Source organism: Xenopus tropicalis, chromosome 9, assembly GCF_000004195.4.
Source record: "Xenopus tropicalis strain Nigerian chromosome 9, UCB_Xtro_10.0, whole genome shotgun sequence".
In the NCBI taxonomy this organism is placed as follows: Eukaryota; Metazoa; Chordata; class Amphibia; order Anura; family Pipidae; genus Xenopus; species Xenopus tropicalis.
Genome location: NC_030685.2, coordinates 13,267,845 through 13,289,786, shown reverse-complemented (window position 1 = coordinate 13,289,786; position 21,942 = coordinate 13,267,845). Strand labels below are relative to the sequence as shown.

Here is a 21,942-nt window from a genome sequence, read left to right as displayed (position 1 = left end):
TAAGAACATAAGGAACATTTGCTGTTCTGCAGTTTCTTCTCTGCAGCGGGACGGTCTGTTCCAGGGTGGAAAAATTCTTTCTATTTATGGCTTTTTATTGACAAAGGGTAACTACATAGATAATAGTTGTACTTATTTTCTTTTCAAACTAATCCAAAATGGCACTTTGCACAGATTGCCCTTAAACTGGAAGGAACCAACAGGAAAGATATAGAATGATGTGAAGAAGGTAGTGAGGCAGCCGTCTCATGGTGAGTGAGCAGAAGAGAGCAGGGTGATAGGATGAAATGGTGAGGAACGCTACATGGGTGGCTGGAAGATGAATTAAAGCAACTGGGTGAAGTAGACCCAAGAGACAAGCGCTACTCAAGAAAATATTACAGAAGATATTCAGGGGGAGCAAGAGACATTTGGAGATAAAGAAATTGCGACTTACCAGTTTCCTCAGGTTTCACCAGAGCTTCACCTTCCCCTGCAAGGCAAATAATAATAAAGAGAGGAGTTTACTGTTCTTATAGTGCAACAGGGGGGTCATTCCATTCCTGTCTCACAAATAAATGTGGATCCCCACCCCCGGCTCTACCTAAGCTGATCAGAAAACCCAGCGCTACACTGATGAACCCCAAGAAGGGTGAAACCGGTCTGTAGTTGGGAATCTGATAACCAATTATACTGGCTTCTGCTTTAAACCCAGTGGCTGAGCTTTAGCCTATAGCAGTGATCCCCAACCAGTGGCGCGGGGGTAACGTTGCTCACCACCCCTTTTGATGTTGCTCCCTGTGGCCTCAAAGTAGGTGCCATTTTTAAATCTCTGGCTTGGAGACAAGTTTTGGAAGCCCAGAGACACAGTTTTACTTCAAGCATAGCCTCCTGCAGGCCAGCAGTCTACATGGGGCTACCAAATAGCCAATCACAGCCTTTATTGGCATCTCCAAAGAATATTTTTTCATGCTTGTGTGGCTCACCAACATTTTTTACATATGAGTGTGGCTCATGAATAAAAAAGCTTGGGATCCCTGGCCCATGGATAAACCCAATGTAAATGGGATTTTCTTGGAGCTCTTTGGGTTAGTTCCCAGAATCCCTGTCTCAGCAACCAAAAAACCCTCTCTGGGCTTTCAATGCTTCATAGCGGTTTTTTTCTGTCCCCCCCAGGATTAGATTGGTGGGGAGGGGGCAAGCATGAAGGAGCCAGTTGGTGTGGGATCGCATAAAGGGAACACTGGTTCTTTTCTTGGGATACACAGGGCCCCCCTTACTGAGGGAAACTGATACAAAGGTAATAAAACATTTTTACTTTTAAGTCATAAGTGGTGAATCTCATTATCTTTTATAGCCCCTTTTTCCCTTTTATTTATCAAGATGGACCAAATTCAAATCTCTGTTTTAGCTGACGGCTGGCCCTAGGGAGGGAACGAAGAGTATAAAGGAAATATACAGAGAGATGTAAAGACTGGGGCAATAGGGTATGGGATACAGCATGGTGGGACGCAGGACACAGATGGGAGAAGGATAATGGAGTGAAACCGACAGGAATACAATATGGATGGCTGGAAGAGAAGACATAGCAGTAGGGAGCGCAATAGAGATTTGGCATTAAGGATACTGAAATTTACCATTTGCCTCAGGTTTGTCTGTATCTCTTTTTCCAAAGCAGGACCAGATAACGCAACCTCTACGGTGAAGAGGACTCTTAGGCTCTGCAAGCAAATGGATTAAGAACAGAGAGCAAGAGAAGTAATGGGATATTGTGTGGTGTTCTGGGAAGAACAGAGAGCAGGATAAGGGTGAGGAATACAACATGGACATCTGGAAGATGAGGGAAAGCATTGGGATGGAGTAGAAAGCAACTAATGACAATAATGTAGAAGATATTCAGGGGGAGCTGGAGAGGTTTGGAGATAAAGGCATTGGCACTTACCTGTTCCCTCAGGCTGCACCGGAGCTGCACTTATATCTGCAAGGCAAATAGTAAAAAGAAGTTCCAACAGCGCAAATACAGTCCCTTATAATTATGTGGGTTTATTAAGGAACAATGATCACATTCTAACACAGGGGCCACTGTTACAACTGCAGAAATAGTGATTGCTGCTTGGTAAGAACATAAGGAACATTTGCTGTTTTGCAGCTGTTTTTGTGCAATAGAGATTTTGGCATTAAGGATACTGAAAATGACCATTTGCCTCAGGTACTTCCATGTGTCTTTTTCCCAGACAAGTAAAGAGAATGTACATTGCGCTGAGCAGACATAGTTTCTGGCAAAAAACTCAACAATGGAACATATGCTTTATTGCAAATAGTAATCAGCAAACACAAGATGTTGAGCATATTCTTCCCACTGGGAGTGGGGACCCGATGTTGAGTGGGTCAGTTGGAACAAAACCCAACATGACTGCACGATGCGCTAGATGCAGAATCAAGAGTTTGATTGGTTGCCATAGACCACTCCCTAGGTGCCAATTTGCCCAGTGTTGATAAATAAGCCCCAGTAAGTGCTGGGCTTCAGAGTTGTGTATTTTCTATCTCGTCTTCCTAGCAACTTCCAAGGTGCCATTCTACACAATTCTAAATTGTAAAGACATAAAATGATACTGTTCTACTTATTTTGTAAGTCAATACAAATTGCCCATCGCTCTGTATAGTTACACTTTCACCCCCCCCCCGTCCCTCAATTATTCTCCCCCATGTGTATCTCACTTACCCTGAATCAGGACGGCGGCTAGCAGAGCAAGCAGGATAATGGCTCTCATCTTGTTCTTCTCAGGGTCCCTGGGATAAAGGTCTGTCTCTCTCCTTCTCCCTTTATACCCGGCTCTCCCCTTCCCCACTCCCCTTTCATCCGTCCAACCACAACCCAAAGTCAACAATGACCAGATGGACGGGTCATTCAAATAAATGTTCATATGCAACAATTTAGCTTCTGGCTGTCACCTTAAAGCCCTAGTGAAATTTGTATAAGGGGAAATATTTATCTAGGCCCCAGGGCTGGCTCTATCCTCTCTCTATTACTTGCATGGCCTCCCTATCATTGTCCCCATCCAGATGCCCATCAGTGACAGGCTGTTGGACCATATGGGCAAATGCCAGCGTAGGCTGTAAATAGTGCCAAGTGGCATATTATTGATAGATTATTTAGATAGAGGCGACATACTGTAGATAAAAACCACATTTGCTGCCCACCCAGGGATATTGGGTTGTGGGGACAATACTGTGTTTAAGTGGTTTTAATATCCCCTTACGGTCTCTGGTGAATAGGTGTAGGGGTCCCATATTTTTTCAAGGCAGATGTTATTGTAAACACACAAACCTATAAGGGGCCTTGTGTCCCAAGTACCATTTGTCTACAACGATACATTCTGTATGCAACAATATCCTCCATGCACAAAATGAATTCTGTTAAGTTAAACATGCATTCTGTCTCTCAAATGGATAAAATTCGTGGAACAGAACCAGTGATTTGTAACGTTACTTACAGAATGAATTATATATAATACTCAACAATTAATACTTATCAATTCTTATATAACTCTAAATTGCTAGACTTAAATGACAAAATAGATGGAATCTTCCTTTATGTTACAAGCATCTACTTTGTCATTCAAATCTAGTTCGATATAAAGTGTATTTGGCATTACATATTTTGTCCAAAATTTTTTTTTCCATACTTCTGAAGTAGCGTTACACATCACTGGTTCTGTTCCATGGATTTTATCCATTTGAGATTTGATAGAATGGCGTTTGTGATTTTATGAGATCTTTTTTGTGCACAGTTGTAATTTTGTTCCCATACTTGACTAGAAATATTTATTTTGTATATTTTGACCACTGTATATGGCCATAAATACTTATGTACCCTGAGAGAAACTCATTTTGTGTAATGGAGATATTTTTGCATTCAGGATATATTTTTGTAGACAAGACTTGGGGCCAGTAGCACCCCCTAGAAACCCCCACCCTGCAAGCAGCAGCAGACATGGCAAAACTACATCTCTGGCACCTGTTAATTTTCTTGCCAGTGATGTAGGTTCTATCTCATTGGCAGGAAAAGGATTAATAGGATGTGGATAATCCCAATGCTTCTTTGCATCATAGCCCCACCTAATGATGTCACGGCCCCATGCCATCACAGTCCCGCCCCTTCCCCACCCTCGTGATGTTACCATCCTCCCCCCGCCTGGCGAAAAGAGCCGGCAGAGGTGGCAACCCTACTCTGATAACACACTGAAGGGTGAAAGTTCACGGCGAACTTTGTGAAGATACTGAAACCAAGTGAAGATATAATAAGAAGTTTGCTCACAGTCTATTAAGTCATAGCAACCAATCAGCAGAAGGATTCAGCAGCCCTATAACGGTAATGATCCAGGCCTACAAAATGGTCCGGAAAAGATCTCCATCTTGGATCTTGTTAGGCCAAGTTTTGTGTGTCAGTGGCACTGCACATGCTCTAAAGATGACTCCAAGATGGTAATGGGACCAATCTCTGGATCAACTTTGTTGATCTTGATTTCCAACCCCTTCTTGTACCTATCTAATGTATCTGCCAGTACGACTGATTCAGGGAGAGAATTCCCACAGCTTCCCAGCTCTCATTGTAATAAACCCTTTTGATAGTAATGTTGGAATCTCCTTTCTTCCAATCTTAATAGATGCCCCTGTGCCTGCTGGATGGATCTACTGCCTATTAGACTCTGTAATGGACAGGCAACACCTCATTTTTGGTAATAATTCATGCATGTATTTACACATCTTGGCTATTGTTTCCTTTCTCTGTAATAATAAAACAGTACCTGTACTTGATCCCAACTAAGATATAATTACCCCTTATTGGGGCAAAACAGCCCTATTGGGTTTATTTAATGGTTAAATGATTCCCTTTTCTCTGTAATAATAAAACAGTACCTGTACTTGATCCCAACTAAGATATAATTACCCCTTATTGGGGCAGAACAGCCCTATTGGGTTTTTTCATGGTTAAATGATTCCCTTTTCTCTGTAATAATAAAACAGTACCTGTACTTGATCCCAACTAAGATATAATTACCCCTTATTGGGGCAAAACAGCCCTATTGGGTTTATTTAATGGTTAAATGATTCCCTTTTCTCTGTAATAATAAAACAGTACCTGTACTTGATCCCAACTAAGATATAATTACCCCTTATTGGGGCAGAACAGCCCTATTGGTTTATTTCATGGTTAAATGATTCCCTTTTCTCTGTAATAATAAAACAGTACCTGACTTGATCCCCAACTAAGATATAATTACCCTTATTGGGGCAAAACAGCCCCTATTGGGTTTATAATGGTTAAATGATTCCCTTTTCTCTGTAATAATAAAACAGTACCTGTACTTGATCCCAACTAAGATATAATTACCCCTTATTGGGGCAGAACAGCCCTATTGGGTTTATTTAATGGTTAAATGATTCCCTTTTCTCTGTAATAATAAACAGTACCTGTACTTGATCCCAACTAAGATATAATTACCCCTTATTGGATGCAAAACAATCCTATTGGTTTATTTCATGGTTAAATGATTCCCTTTTCTCTGTAATAATAAAACAGTACCTGTACTTGCATCCCAACTAAGATATAATTACCCCTTATTGGGGCAGAACAGCCCTATTGGGTTTATTTAATGGTTAAATGATTCCCTTTTCTCTGTAATAATAAAACAGTACCTGTACTTGATTCCCAACTAAGATATAATTACCCCTTATTGGGGCAAAAACAGCCCTATTGGGTTTATTTAATGGTTAAATGATTCCCTTTTCTCTGTAATAATAAAACAGTACCTGTACTGATCCCAACTAGATATAATTACCCCTTATTGGGGCAGAAACAGCCCTATTGGGTTTATTTAATGGTTAAATTGATTCCCTTTTCTCTGTAATAATAAAACAGTACCTGTACTTGGATCCCAACTAAGATATAATTACCCCTTATTGGGCAGAACAGCCCTATTGGGTTTATTTCATGGTTAAATGATTCCCTTTTCTCTGTAATAATAAAACAGTACCTGTACTTGATCCCAACTAAGATAAATTACCCCTTATTGGGGCAAAACAGCCCTATTGGTTTATTTAATGGTTAAATGATTCCCTTTTCTCTGTTAATAATAAAACAGTACCTGTACTTGATCCCAACTAAGATATAATTACCCCTTATTGGGGCAGAACAGCCCTATTGGGTTTATTTCATGGTTAAATGATTCCCTTTTCTCTGTAATAATAAAACAGTACCTGTACTTGATCCCAACTAAGATATAATTACCCCTTTTGGGGCAAAACAGCCTATTGGGTTTATTTAATGGTTAAATGATTCCCTTTTCTCTGTAATAATAAAACAGTACCTGTACTGATCCCAACTAAGATATAATTACCCCTTATTGGGGCAGAACAGCCCTATTGGGTTATTTAATGGTTAAATGATTCCCTTTTCTCTGTAATAATAAAACAGTACCTGTACTTGATCCCAACTAAGATATTAATTACCCCTTATTGGATGCAAAACAATCCTATGGGTTTATTTCATGGTTAAATTGATTCCCTTTTCTCTGTAATTAATAAAACAGTACCTTGTACTTGATCCCAACTAAGATATAATTACCCCTTATTGGGGCAGAACAGCCCTATTGGGTTTATTTAATGGTTAAATGATTCCCTTTTCTCTGTAATAATAAAACAGTACCTGTACTTGATCCCAACTAAGATATAATACCCCTTATTGGGGCAAAACAGCCCTATTGGGTTTATTTAATGGTTAAATGATTCCCTTTTCTCTGTAATAATAAAACAGTACCTGTACTTGATCCCAACTAAGATATAATTACCCCTTATTGGGGCAGAACAGCCCTATTGGGTTTATTTAATGGTTAAATGATTCCCTTTTCTCTGTAATAATAAAAACAGTACCTGTACTTGATCCCAACTAAGATATAATTACCCCTTATTGGGGGCAGAACAGCCCTATTGGTTTATTTAATGGTTAAATGATTCCCTTTTCTCTGTAATAATAAACAGTACCTGTACTTGATCCCAACTAAGATATAATTACCCTTATTGGGGCAAAACAGCCCTATTGGGTTTATTTAATGGTTAAATGATTCCCTTTCTCTGTAATAATAAAACAGTTACCTGTACTTGATCCCAACTAAGATATAATTACCCCTTATTGGGGGCAGAACAGCCCTATTGGGTTTATTTAATGGTTAAATGATTCCCTTTTCTCTGTAATAATAAAACAGTACCTGTACTTGATCCCAACTAAGATATAAATAATCCTTATTGGATGCAAACAATCCTATTGGGTTTAATTAATGTTTTATTGATTTTTTAGCAGACTTAATGTATGGGAGATCCAAATTACGGAAAGACCCCTTATCCGGAATACCCTTGGTCCCAAGCATTCTGGATAATGCGTCCTATACCTGTACATCACTGTAAAGCATTGGACATATTACATTTTATTATTTTTAAAGTTGCTCCGAGATAAAATCTTTCATTCTACCTCACTTGGACTTCAGGCTCAGTCCACCCTTTTTGGGCTTTCCAGCCCCAGAGTTCAGCTGGACAATCATGGACCCCAATTAGAGAGAAACTTACTAGAAAGTGGATGTGGCTTTTAGGGCAGAACAAATCTGGGTATGACTGTGGTGGGTAGGGGTAATGTCTTAAATTGCTTGTTTTTATTGGTCAAATGATATAATAAGTGGGTCATTTCACTTTTAAGGGTATTAAAGAAATTGTATACCCCGGCTTGCCGTAATTTATAACAACTGACATCAGATGTAGCCTGCCATAAGGTTATGCTTTACAGGGATGTTAGAGTAATGATCAAGCATCGGATGGGAGCAGTTAGCATTGCTGCCTTGCAGCTCTGGGGTCCTAGGTTCATTTCCAGCCAAGGGTGCTATTGGCAAGGAATCTGTATGTTCTCCCCATACATTCATGGGTTCCTCTGTTTTCAACCCAACACTCTCAAAACATGGAGGAAGGTTAATAGGCTCTTATAAGGGAGGGAATCATTGACCCAGGCCTCTTTTGGTAGGATACCAACCTTAGGGAAGGTTCAGTGGAGCTCACCTTAGTTGGTGAGAGAGGAGTAGATAAGCTGGCTGAGCAGCTTGGGTTCCACTGAAGAGTAAGAAGGGTCAGTACTTAGTCAGCACTGGTCAGGGCCACAGTTACAAGGTCCCCTTGTTCCCTACACACCATGCAACTTTCTTCTTTAGAACTCCGGCATTACCTGCACCCACGGCAATCAGGCACTGACATTATGCTACACATGGGGGAAACAAAGATTTGCGCAGGCTAATAAATTGTGCACAAATGGGCACGGTAAGGGTTCTGCAAGGTATGGGGCAGCACATTGATAGGATATAGTTGTTGGTCCTTCAGTTTCATGGTGCAAAATTGTGAACCTACAGGGCAAGAGACACAACTCCCTTGTTACATCCTATGCCAAGTAGGTGCAATAGGCAAGTTGGCCACTAGAGATGGGGCAAATCAGCACAAGGGTATGGGATCTTGATAAGTGCAGTTCTCATTTCTCTCTCTATTGCTTCCACATATTGATTAACCAAACCGTGCCTAGCTGCCTTCCCTCCATGTCAGCTCATTACAAGAACATAACAACATGGACTTACATCATGCGCTTAGAACACATATACACTCTAATGATGTCTCTTTATTGATATGGTAACAATAGCATCAAATTGTATGTATTTTTCATTGTGTTTATCAAGACAAAAAACCCAAATCCCTTGGAAGGGGTCAGGCAGATAAAAAGAAAGATAAAGAGGTATCAGGGGCCATAAAGGAATAAGGCGCGGCATGCCGGGGATAAGGACACGACTCACATTAGGAAAGGGAGATGAACTAATATTTGGGAGTTGAGGAAATTTAATGGAAAATAAACATTAGAGTCCATGGCTCAGGCTTTTCCTTAGCTTCACATCTGAAATCACATCAACATTTGTTGAAGGTTCTAATCCCCTGCAAGAAAAAACGTTAGTATTAGTATTAGAGTTAGTATTCTATCATCTCCTCCCATTCTGTAGGTTCCCATATTTCTCTTCCCCTGCAATGAAATAAACTGTGTTCCCTCCCCCTGCTCTGCTGTGTATCCATGTATTATCTGGGGAGGAGTTTCCATGTTGGATAACTGTTCCACACCCTGCCAGACCTTCCCTCCTTCCTCTGTCTTTTCCTCTCATATCTTTGACCTGCAAACCCATTGGTCCTTGTCAAAATCTCCTCTTCTTACAGCCCCTCAAACCAGCTAACGGACCCCTGTAGCTACGCATTTGATATTAAAAATGAGTTCTTACATATAGCAGTTGCATTAAAGGTAATGCAACTATCAGTTTTAGACTGCTAGTACCTGGCGTTTCACTAAGCAACTCTCTTTGGAAGGCCAGACTGTCAGCAACGCTAACTGTCTATGGCAGCGCTTCTCAACCTGTGGGGTCGGGACCCCTTTGAGGTAGCCTGAGACCATGGAAAACACATATTTCCGATGGGCTTAGGAATAATTTTATGGTTGGGGGTCACCACAACATGAGGAACTGTATTAAAGGGTCACGGCATTAGGAAGGTTGGGAACCACTGGTCTATGGGCTTCTGATGTACTTCTTGTATAGTCAGTTAACCCTAACTTTGCTGACTCAATGACTTTCAGAGAGATCTGTTGAGCCAAAAGCCTGGTAATAGCAGTCTAAAACTGAGTAAGAGAAAAATTTCATTTTTTTGGGTTAAGATCTCATCTAAGGCCTTGTCTAAAGGGCACCTAGAGATGAGCACATAAGACAAATAAAAAGCCCTGTGCTGGAATCTGATCTCTCAGAATTGACCTCTCGCCATTCTCTTCCCATACCTGCTTTCTCTGAGAGGCTTTGAGTTACGTACATTGAAACTTACCGGTTGGCATAGGGTCTTAATTAGCAAGAGATCGAACGGGACGACGGATTTTGCGCTCTGCAAGCAAAATATTGAACGAGAGAGTTTGTATATGACACGTAATATCTTCCGTTATATATATCGTAATAGGAGATCTTCCCCTATTGTGCCGGGTGTCAGTGTATTATCTAGAAGTTTCTTTATATAATAACTGTTATCAAGGTAAGGGTCTAAGAGATTAAAATAAAATATATAGAGAAATGCAAAGGCCGGAGTATTGGGGAATGCTAACTAATCATAATATTAGAAGATATTTAGGAGGAGCAAAGTGAGGTTTGGAGATAGGGACATTGGATCTTACCAATTCCCTCAGGCTGCTCCAGAGCTTCACTTATATCTGCAGGGAAATAATAAAAAGAAGTTTCCAATAGGACAATACTATGCAAAATCAGTTCTTGGGGGGAGCTCCCCCTTTAGAACACATTGCCCTTTTTAGCCAACCACCTATCCTGGAGCTTTTAAACTAAGAAGAAGGAAACGGATTAAGAACAGAGAGCAAGAGAAGTAATGGGATATTGTGTGGTGTTCTGGGAAGAACAGAGAGCAGGATAAGGGTGAGGAATACAACATGGACATCTGGAAGATGAGGGAAAGCATTGGGATGGAGTAGAAAGCAACTAATGACAATAATGTAGAAGATATTCAGGGGGAGCTGGAGAGGTTTGGGAGATAAAGGCATTGGCACTTACCTGTTCCCTCAGGCTGCACCGGAGCTGCACTTATATCTGCAAGGCAAATAGTAAAAAGAAGTTCCAACAGCGCAAATACAGTCCCTTATAATTATGTGGGTTTATTAAGGAACAATGATCACATTCTAACACAGGGGCCACTGTTACAACTGCAGAAATAGTGATTGCTGCTTGGTAAGAACATAAGGAACATTTGCTGTTCTGCAGTTTCTTCTCTGCAGCGGGACGGTCTGTTCCAGGGTGGAAAAATTCTTTCTATTTATGGCTTTTTATTGACAAAGGGTAACTACATAGATAATAGTTGTACTTATTTTCTTTTCAAACTAATCCAAAATGACACTTTGCACAGATTGCCCTTAAACTGGAAGGAACCAACAGGAAAGATATAGAATGATGGGAAGAAGGTAGTGAGGCAGCCGTCTCATGGTGAGTGAGCAGAAGAGAGCAGGGTGATAGGATGAAATGGTGAGGAACGCTACATGGGTGGCTGGAAGATGAATTAAAGCAATCGGGTGAAGTAGACCCAAGAGACAAGCGCTACTCAAGAAAATATTACAGAAGATATTCAGGGGGAGCAAGAGAGGTTTGGAGATAAAGAAATTGCGACTTACCAGTTTCATCAGGTTTCACCAGAGCTTCACCTTCCACTGCAAGGCAAATAATAATAAAGAGAGGAATTTACGGTTCCTATAGTGCAACAGGGGGGTCATTCCATCCCTGTAGTTGGGAATCTGATCAGCTATTATACTGGCTTCTGCTTTAAACCCAGTGGGTGAGCTTTAGCCTATAGCAGGGATCCCCAACCAGTGGCCCGGGGGCAACATGTTGCTCACCACCCCTTTTGATGTTGCTCCCTGTGGCCTCAAAGTAGGTGCCATTTTTAAATCTCTGGCTTGGAGACAAGTTTTGGAAGCCCAGAGACACAGTTTTACTTCAAGCAGGGCCTCCTGCAGGCCAGCAGTCTACATGGGGCTACCAAATAGCCAATCACAGCCCTTATTGGCATCTCCAAAGAATATTTTTTCATTCTTGTGTGGCTCACCAACATTTTTTACATATGAGTGTGGCTCATGAATAAAAAAGCTTGGGGATCCCTGGCCCATGGATAAACCCAATGTAAATGGGATTTTCTTGGAGCTCTTTGGGTTAGTTCCCAGAATCCCTGTCTCAGCAATCAAAAAACCCTCTCTGGGCTTTCAATGCTTCATAGCGGTTTTTTTCTGTCCCCCCAGGATAAGATTGGTGGGGAGGGGGCAAGCATGAAGGAGCCGGTTGGTGTGGGATCGCATAAAGGGAACACTGGTTCTTTTCTTGGGATACACAGGGCCCCCCTTACTGAGGGAAACTGATACAAAGGTAATAAAACATTTTTACTTTTAAGTCATAAGTGGTGAATCTCATTATCTTTTATAGCCCCTTTTTCCCTTTTATTTATCAAGATGGACCAAAGTCAAATCTCTGTTTTAGCTGACGGCTGGCCCTAGGGAGGGAATGAAGAGTATAAAGGAAATATACAGAGAGATGTACAGACTGGAGCAATAGGGTATGGGATACAGCATGGTGGGACGCAGGACACAGATGGGAGAAGGATAATGGAGCGAAACCGAGAGGAATACAATATGGATGGCTGGAAGAGAAGATATAGCAGTAGGGAGCGCAATAGAGATTTGGCATTAAGGATACTGAAATTTACCATTTGCCTCAGGTTTGTCTGTATCTCTTTTTCCAAAGCAGGACCAGATAACGCAACCTCTACGTTGAAGAAGACTCTTAGGCTCTGCAAGCAAAATATTAAACGAGAGAGTTTGGTATGTGACACCTTATGTCTTCCCATTCTATAGGCTCCTATATTTATCTTTGCAATGAAATCAACTGCCCCATGAGATCTTCCCCTGTTGTGCCGGGTGTCAGTGTATTATCTAGAAGTTTCTTTATATAATAACTGTTACAGATACTCCCAAACCTTCCCTTCTGCCTTTGTTTTCTCCCCTGTCCTGCAGATGTGGCATTATGAATTGGATTTTAAAAGGTAAAATACATACAGAATGGATATAGTGAAGTTTGCAGAATAGAATCAAAGAATCTTCCCTATAAACCTGGGGGACTTTGGTGACTGCAATATGTAATATAAGTACTATTTCCTTCTCACTTATCAAGGTAAGGGTCTAAGAGATTAAAATAAAATATATAGAGAAATGCAAAGGCCGGAGTATTGGGGAATGCTAACTAATCATAATATTAGAAGATATTTAGGAGGAGCAAAGTGAGGTTTGGAGATAGGGACATTGGAACTTACCAGTTTCCTCAGGCTGCTCCAGAGCTTCACTTATATCTGCAGGGAAATAATAAAAAGAAGTTTCCAATAGGACAATACTATGCAAAATCAGTTCTTGGGGGGAGCTCCCCTTTAGAACACATTGCCCTTTTTAGCCAACCACCTATCCTGGAGCTTTAAACTAAGAAAAAGCAAATGGATTAAGAACAGAGAGCAAGAGAAGTAATGGGATATTGTGTGGTGTTCTGGGAAGAACAGAGAGCAGGATAAGGGTGAGGAATACAACATGGACATCTGGAAGATGAGGGAAAGCATTGGGATGGAGTAGAAAGCAACTAATGACAATAATGTAGAAGATATTCAGGGGGAGCTGGAGAGGTTTGGAGATAAAGGCATTGGCACTTACCTGTTCCCTCAGGCTGCACCGCAGCTGCACTTATATCTGCAAGGCAAATAGTAAAAAGAAGTTCCAACAGCGCAAATACAGTCCCTTATAATTATGTGGGTTTATTAAGGAACAATGATCACATTCTAACACAGGGGCCACTGTTACAACTGCAGAAATAGTGATTGCTGCTTGGTAAGAACATAAGGAACATTTGCTGTTCTGCAGTTTCTTCTCTGCAGCGGGACGGTCTGTTCCAGGGTGGAAAAATTCTTTCTATTTATGGCTTTTTATTGACAAAGGGTAACTACATAGATAATAGTTGTACTTATTTTCTTTTCAAACTAATCCAAAATGACACTTTGCACAGATTGCCCTTAAACTGGAAGGAACCAACAGGAAAGATATAGAATGATGGGAAGAAGGTAGTGAGGCAGCCGTCTCATGGTGAGTGAGCAGAAGAGAGCAGGGTGATAGGATGAAATGGTGAGGAACGCTACATGGGTGGCTGGAAGATGAATTAAAGCAACTGGGTGAAGTAGACCCAAGAGACAAGCGCTACTCAAGAAAATATTACAGAAGATATTCAGGGGGAGCAAGAGAGGTTTGGAGATAAAGAAATTGCGACTTACCAGTTTCCTCAGGTTTCACCAGAGCTTCACCTTCCCCTGCAAGGCAAATAATAATAAAGAGAGGAGTTTACGGTTCTTATAGTGCAACAGGGGGGTCATTCCATTCCTGTCTCACAAATAAATGTGGATCCCCACCCCCGGCTCTACCTAAGCTGATCAGAAAACCCAGCGCTACACTGATGAACCCCAAGAAGGGTGAAACCGGTCTGTAGTTGGGAATCTGATAACCAATTATACTGGCTTCTGCTTTAAACCCAGTGGCTGAGCTTTAGCCTATAGCAGTGATCCCCAACCAGTGGCTCGGGGGGCAACATGTTGCTCTCCTCCCCCTTTGATGTTGCTCCCAGTGGCCTCAAAGTAGGTGCCATTTTTAAATCTCTGGCTTAGAGGCAGATTTTGGAAGCCCAGAGACACAGTTTTACTTCAAGCAGAGCCTCCCGCAGGCCAACAGTCTACATGGGGCTACCAAATAGCCAATCACAGCCCTTATTGGCATCTCCAAAGAATATTTTTTCATGCTTGTGTGGCTCCCCAACATTTTTTACATATGAGTGTGGCTCATGAATAAAAAAGTTTTGGGGATCCCTGGCCCATGGATAAACCCAATGTAAATGGGATTTTCTTGGAGCTTTTTGGGATTAGTTCCCAGAATTCCTGTCTCAGCAATCAAAAAACCCTCTCTGGGCTTTCAATGCTTTATAGTGTTTTTTTCTGTCCCCCCCAGGATAAGATTGGTGGGGAGGGGGCAAGCATGAAGGAGCCGGTTGGTGTGGGATCGCATAAAGGGAACACTGGTTCTTTTCTTGGTGATACACAGGGCCCCCCTTACTGAGGGAAACTGATACAAAGGTAATAAAACATTTTTTACTTTTAAGTCATAAGTGGTGAATCTCATTATCTTTTATAGCCCCTTTTTCCCTTTTATTTATCAAGATGGACCAAAGTCAAATCTCTGTTTTAGCTGACGGCTGGCCCTAGGGAGGGAATGAAGAGTATAAAGGAAATATACAGAGAGATGTAAAGACTGGAGCAATAGGGTATGGGATACAGCATGGTGGGACGCAGGGCACAGATGGGAGAAGGATAATGGAGCGAAACCGACAGGAATACAATATGGATGGCTGGAAGAGAAGATATAGCAGTAGGGAGCGCAATAGAGATTTGGCATTAAGGATACTGAAATTTACCATTTGCTTCAGGTTTGTCTGTATCTCTTTATCCAGGACAGAACATGAAAAAGCAATAAACTCTACGGTGAAGAAGACTCTTACGCTCTCCAAGCAAAATATTAAACGAGAGAGTTTGGTATGTGACACCTTATGTCTTCCCATTCTATAGGCTCCTATATTTATCTTTGCAATGAAATCAACTGCCCCATGAGATCTTCCCCTGTTGTGCCGGGTGTCAGTGTATTATCTAGAAGTTTCTTTATATAATAACTGTTACAGATACTCCCAAACCTTCCCTTCTGCCTTTGTTTTCTCCCCTGTCCTGCAGATGTGGCATTATGAATTGGATTTTAAAAGGTAAAATACATACAGAATGGATATAGTGAGGTTTGCAGAATAGAATCAAAGAATCTTCCCTATAAACCTAGGGGACTTTGGTGACTGCAATATGGAATATAAGTACTATTTCCTTCTCACTTATCAAGGTAAGGGTCTAAGAGATTAAAATAAAATATATAGAGAAATGCAAAGGCCGGAGTATTGGGGAATGCTAACTAATCATAATATTAGAAGATATTTAGGAGGAGCAAAGTGAGGTTTGGAGATAGGGACATTGGAACTTACCAGTTTCCTCAGGCTGCTCCAGAGCTTCACTTATATCTGCAGGGAAATAATAAAAAGAAGTTTCCAATAGGACAATACTATGCAAAATCAGTTCTTGGGGAGAGTTTCCCCTTTAGAACACATTGCCCTTTTTAGCCAACCACCTATCCTGGAGCTTTAAACTAAGAAAAAGCAAATGGATTAAGAACAGAGAGCAAGAGAAGTAATGGGATATTGTGTGGTGTTATGGGAAGAACAGAGAGCAGGATAAGGGTGAGGAATACAACATGGACATCTGGAAGATGAGGGAAAGCATTGGGATGGAGTAGAAAGCAACTAATGACAATAATGTAGAAGATATTCAGGGGGAGCTGGAGAGGTTTGGAGATAAAGGCATTGGCACTTACCTGTTCCCTCAGGCTGCACCGGAGCTGCACTTATATCTGCAAGGCAAATAGTAAAAAGAAGTTCCAACAGCGCAAATACAGTCCCTTATAATTATGTGGGTTTATTAAGGAACAATGATCACATTCTAACACAGGGGCCACTGTTACAACTGCAGAAATAGTGATTGCTGCTTGGTAAGAACATAAGGAACATTTGCTGTTCTGCAGTTTCTTCTCTGCAGCGGGACGGTCTGTTCCAGGGTGGAAAAATTCTTTCTATTTATGGCTTTTTATTGACAAAGGGTAACTACATAGATAATAGTTGTACTTATTTTCTTTTCAAACTAATCCAAAATGGCACTTTGCACAGATTGCCCTTAAACTGGAAGGAACCAACAGGAAAGATATAGAATGATGTGAAGAAGGTAGTGAGGCAGCCGTCTCATGGTGAGTGAGCAGAAGAGAGCAGGGTGATAGGATGAAATGGTGAGGAACGCTACATGGGTGGCTGGAAGATGAATTAAAGCAACTGGGTGAAGTAGACCCAAGAGACAAGCGCTACTCAAGAAAATATTACAGAAGATATTCAGGGGGAGCAAGAGACGTTTGGAGATAAAGAAATTGCGACTTACCAGTTTCCTCAGGTTTCACCAGAGCTTCACCTTCCCCTGCAAGGCAAATAATAATAAAGAGAGGAGTTTACGGTTCTTATAGTGCAACAGGGGGGTCATTCCATTCCTGTCTCACAAATAAATGTGTATCCCCACCCCCGGCTCTACCTAAGCTGATCAGAAAACCCAGCGCTACACTGATGAACCCCAAGAAGGGTGAAACCGGTCTGTAGTTGGGAATCTGATAACCAATTATACTGGCTTCTGCTTTAAACCCAGTGGCTGAGCTTTAGCCTATAGCAGTGATCCCCAACCAGTGGCGCGGGGGTAACGTTGCTCACCACCCCTTTTGATGTTGCTCCCTGTGGCCTCAAAGTAGGTGCCATTTTTAAATCTCTGGCTTGGAGACAAGTTTTGGAAGCCCAGAGACACAGTTTTACTTCAAGCATAGCCTCCTGCAGGCCAGCAGTCTACATGGGGCTACCAAATAGCCAATCACAGCCTTTATTGGCATCTCCAAAGAATATTTTTTCATGCTTGTGTGGCTCACCAACATTTTTTACATATGAGTGTGGCTCATGAATAAAAAAGCTTGGGGATCCCTGGCCCATGGATAAACCCAATGTAAATGGGATTTTCTTGGAGCTCTTTGGGTTAGTTCCCAGAATCCCTGTCTCAGCAACCAAAAAACCCTCTCTGGGCTTTCAATGCTTCATAGCGGTTTTTTTCTGTCCCCCCCAGGATTAGATTGGTGGGGAGGGGGCAAGCATGAAGGAGCCAGTTGGTGTGGGATCGCATAAAGGGAACACTGGTTCTTTTCTTGGTGATACACAGGGCCCCCCTTACTGAGGGAAACTGATACAAAGGTAATAAAACATTTTTACTTTTAAGTCATAAGTGGTGAATCTCATTATCTTTTATAGCCCCTTTTTCCCTTTTATTTATCAAGATGGACCAAATTCAAATCTCTGTTTTAGCTGACGGCTGGCCCTAGGGAGGGAACGAAGAGTATAAAGGAAATATACAGAGAGATGTAAAGACTGGGGCAATAGGGTATGGGATACAGCATGGTGGGACGCAGGACACAGATGGGAGAAGGATAATGGAGTGAAACCGAGAGGAATACAATATGGATGGCTGGAAGAGAAGATATAGCAGTAGGGAGCGCAATAGAGATTTGGCATTAAGGATACTGAAATTTACCATTTGCCTCAGGTTTGTCTGTATCTCTTTTTCCAAAGCAGGACCAGATAACGCAACCTCTACGTTGAAGAAGACTCTTAGGCTCTGCAAGCAAATGGATTAAGAACAGAGAGCAGGATAAGGGTGGGGAATACAACATGGACATCTGGAAGATGAGGGAAAGCATTGGGATGGAGTAGAAAGCAACTAATGACAATAATGTAGAAGATATTCAGGGGGAGCTGGAGAGGTTTGGAGATAAAGGCATTGGCACTTACCTGTTCCCTCAGGCTGCACCGGAGCTGCACTTATATCTGCAAGGCAAATAGTAAAAAGAAGTTCCAACAGCGCAAATACAGTCCCTTATAATTATGTGGGTTTATTAAGGAACAATGATCACATTCTAACACAGGGGCCACTGTTACAACTGCAGAAATAGTGATTGCTGCTTGGTAAGAACATAAGGAACATTTGCTGTTTTGCAGCTGTTTTTGTGCAATAGAGATTTTGGCATTAAGGATACTGAAAATGACAATTTGCCTCAGGTACTTCCATGTGTCTTTTTCCCAGACAAGTAAAGAGAATGTACATTGCGCTGAGCAGACATAGTTTCTGGCAAAAAACTCAACAATGGAACATATGCTTTATTGCAAATAGTAATCAGCAAACACAAGATGTTGAGCATATTCTTCCCACTGGGAGTGGGGACCCGATGTTGAGTGGGTCAGTTGGAACAAAACCCTACATGACTGCACGATGCGCTAGATGCAGAATCAAGAGTTTGATTGGTTGCCATAGACCACTCCCTAGGTGCCAATTTGCCCAGTGTTGATAAATGAGCCCCAGTAAGTGCTGGGCTTCAGAGTTGTGTATTTTCTATCTCGTCTTCCTAGCGACTTCCAAGGTGCCATTCTACACAATTCTAAATTGTAAAGACATAAAATGATATTGTTCTACTTATTTTGTAAGTCAATACAAATTGCCCATCGCTCTGTATAGTTACACTTTCACCCCCCCCCCCGTCCCTCAATTATTCTCCCCCATGTGTATCTCACTTACCCTGAATCAGGACGGCGGCTAGCAGAGCGAGCAGGATAATGGCTTTCATCTTGTTCTTCTCAGGGTCCCTGGGATAAAGGTCTGTCTCTCTCCCTCTCCCTTTATACCCGGCTCTCCCCTTCCCCACTCCCCTTTCATCCGTCCAACCACAACCCAAAGTCAACAACAACCAGATGGACGGGTCATTCAAATAAATGTTCATATGCAACAATTTAGCTTCTGGCTGTCACCTTAAAGCCCTAGTGAAATTTGTATAAGGGGAAATATTTATCTAGGCCCCAGGGCTGGCTCTATCCTCTCTCTATTACTTGCATGGCCTCCCTATCATTGTCCCCATCCAGATGCCCATCAGTGACAGGCTGTTGGACCATATGGGCAAATGCCAGCGTAGGCTGTAAATAGTGCCAAGTGGCATATTATTGATAGATTATTTAGATATATTGTAGATAAAAACCACATTTGCTGCCCACCCAGGGATATTGGGTTGTGGGGACAAAACTGTGTTTAAGTGGTTTTAATATCCCCTTACGGTCTCTGGTGAATAGGTGTAGGGGTCCCATAATTTTTCAAGGCAGATGTTATTGTAAACACACAAACCTATAAGGGGCCTTGTGTCCCAAGTACAATTTGTCTACAACGATACATTCTGTATGCAACAATATCCTCCATGCATAAAATGAATTCTGTTAAGTTAAACATGCATTCTGTCTCTTAAATGGATAAAATCCGTGGAACAGAACCAGTGATGTGTAATGTTATTTACAGAATGAATTATATATAATACTCTTGGACAAAATATATAATGCCAAGCTAAATAATTCTTATATAACTCTAAATTGCTTGATTTAAATGACAAAATAGATGGAATCTTCCTTTATGTTACAAGCATCTACTTTGTCATTCAAATCTAGATATAAAGTGTATTTGGCATTATATATTTTGTCCAATTCTTTCTTTCTATACTTCACTCTGTAAGTAGCGTTACACATCACTGGTTCTGTTACACGGATTTTATCCATTTGAGAGACAGAATGCATGTTTCCAAGTTGATAGAATGGCATTTGTGATTTTATGAGATCTTTTTTTGTGCACAAATGTAATTTTGTTCTCATACTTGACTAGAAATATTTATTTTGTATATTTTGACCATTGTATATGGCCATAAATACTTATGTACCCTGAGAGAAACTCATTTTGTGTAATGGGGATATTTTTGCATTCAGGATATATTTTTGTAGACAAGACTTGGGGCCAGTAGCACCCTCTAGAAACCCCCACCCTGCAATCAACTGCAGACATGGCAAAACTACATCTCTGGCACTTGTTAATTTTCTTGCCAGTGATGTAGGTTCTATCCCATTGGCAGGAAAAGGATTAATAAGATGTGGATAATCCCAGTGCTTCTTTGCATCATAGCCCCACCTAATGATGTCACGGCCCCATGCCATCACAGTCCCGCCCCTTCCCCACCCTCGTGATGTCACCACCCTCCCTCCGCCTGGCGAAAAGAGCCGGCAGAGGCGGCAACCCTACTCTGATAACACGCTGAATGGTGAATGTTCACGGTGAACTTTGTGAAGATACTGAAACCAAGTGAAGATATAATAAGAAGTTTGCTCACAGTCTATTAAGTCATAGCAACCAATCAGCAGAAGGATTCAGCAGCCCTATAACGGTAATGATCCAGGCCTACAAAGTGGTCCAGAGAAGATCCCCATCTTGGATATTGTTAGGCCAAGTCTTGTGTGTCAGTGGCACTGCACATGCTCTAAAGATGACTCCAAGATGGGAATGGGACCAGTCCCTGGATCAACTTTGTGCTAAGACTTGATTTCAGTAACCCTGTATTTCTTCACTTGCTAAAAGCCACCCAACCCCTTCTTGTACCTATCTAATGTATCTGCCAGTACGACTGATTCAGGGAGAGAATTCCCACAGCTTCCCAGCTCTCACTGTAATAAACCCTTTTGATAGTAATAATGGAACCTTCTTACTTCCAATCTCAGTAGATGCCCCTGTGCCTGCTGGATGGATCTTCTGCCCATTAGACTCTGTAATGGACAGGCAACACCTAATTTTTTGGTAATAATTCATGCATATGTCTATGAACATTTTCATTCATCCAGGTCATGGTATATCTAGTATAAATAAATCTAAAGCAACTGGACTTGTTAAGTAACCATCAAAGACATTTCACTACTCGTCTGAGTTGAACTGAAGAAGCTGCTCGGATGAGTAGGGAAACGTCTTCAATGATTACTTAACCAGTCCAGTTGCTTTAGATTTATTTATACTAGATAATTCATGCATATATTTACACATCTTGGCTATTGTTTCCTTATTTTGTGTGGCAGTAACCATTGGATATTGTCTGTAGAGGTTGGTCAACTACAAAATGCAGGATAACCCAATGGATGTTCCTAGCTGCTGCTCTGGTTCTGGAACATTCCTGTATTTCAGTTGCACTTTTGTGAACCTGCGACCCAAAGGGTCTTGGTTAGTCACGGGCGAAACATGTTTCGCCAGGCATGGATTTGCAGCAAATTTCCGCGTTTCACCATTGACGGATTGTTTCGCAAAACGGATGAAAAAAATTGCAGTGGAAAAAAATAGCAGCGGGCGTCAAAAAAGAATAGTCGCGGGCGACGAAATAATAGCAGCGGGGCGACAAAATAATAGCTGTGGTCGACGAAATAATAGTTGGGTGACGAAATAATAGCCGTGCGACAAAATAATAGCCGTGGGTGACGAAATAATAGTCGGGTAACAAAATAATAGCCGTGCGACTAAATAATAGCCACGCGACAAAATAATAGCCGCGGGCAACAAAATAATAGCCGTGGGCAACGAAATAATAGTTGGGTGATGAAATAATAGCCGTACGACAAAATAATAGCCGTGCGACAAAATAATAGCCACGCAACAAAATAATAGCCGCAGACGCCGAAATAATAGCCGCAGGCGCCGAAATAATAGCCGCGGACGACAAACTAA

The 21,942-nt window shown here is 41.5% G+C and overlaps 1 protein-coding gene across 50 annotated transcripts in view; it reads right to left on the bottom strand.

Moving 5' to 3' along the window:
* LOC100488700 (putative protein FAM47C) overlaps nt 1-19,057 on the bottom strand; it is a 92,213-nt gene extending 73,156 nt beyond the window's left edge. For 32 of the 50 annotated variants that reach the window (XM_031893170.1, XM_031893172.1, XM_031893173.1 and 29 more), the window contains exons 1-15: nt 18,949-19,056; nt 18,168-18,203; nt 17,911-17,994; nt 16,729-16,764; nt 16,118-16,153; nt 15,732-15,767; nt 13,939-13,974; nt 13,328-13,363; nt 12,943-12,978; nt 12,340-12,423; nt 11,258-11,293; nt 10,647-10,682; nt 1,922-1,957; nt 1,617-1,700; nt 437-472 (exon numbers count right to left, since the gene is read on the bottom strand). In XM_031893170.1, coding sequence (XP_031749030.1) covers nt 437-472; nt 1,617-1,700; nt 1,922-1,957; nt 10,647-10,682; nt 11,258-11,293; nt 12,340-12,423; nt 12,943-12,978; nt 13,328-13,363; nt 13,939-13,974; nt 15,732-15,767; nt 16,118-16,153; nt 16,729-16,764; nt 17,911-17,994; nt 18,168-18,203; nt 18,949-18,997 — 697 coding nt within the window. In that variant the 5' untranslated portion in view covers nt 18,998-19,056. Of the gene's footprint in view, nt 1-436; nt 473-1,616; nt 1,701-1,921; nt 1,958-10,258; nt 10,295-10,646; nt 10,683-11,257; nt 11,294-12,339; nt 12,424-12,942; nt 12,979-13,327; nt 13,364-13,938; nt 13,975-15,731; nt 15,768-16,117; nt 16,154-16,728; nt 16,765-17,910; nt 17,995-18,167; nt 18,204-18,948 lie in introns of all 50 variants that reach the window. The other 18 variants (XM_031893214.1, XM_031893217.1, XM_031893197.1 and 15 more) reach the window with 14 other exon arrangements.
* Nucleotides 19,058-21,942: the final 2,885 nt, after the last annotated feature.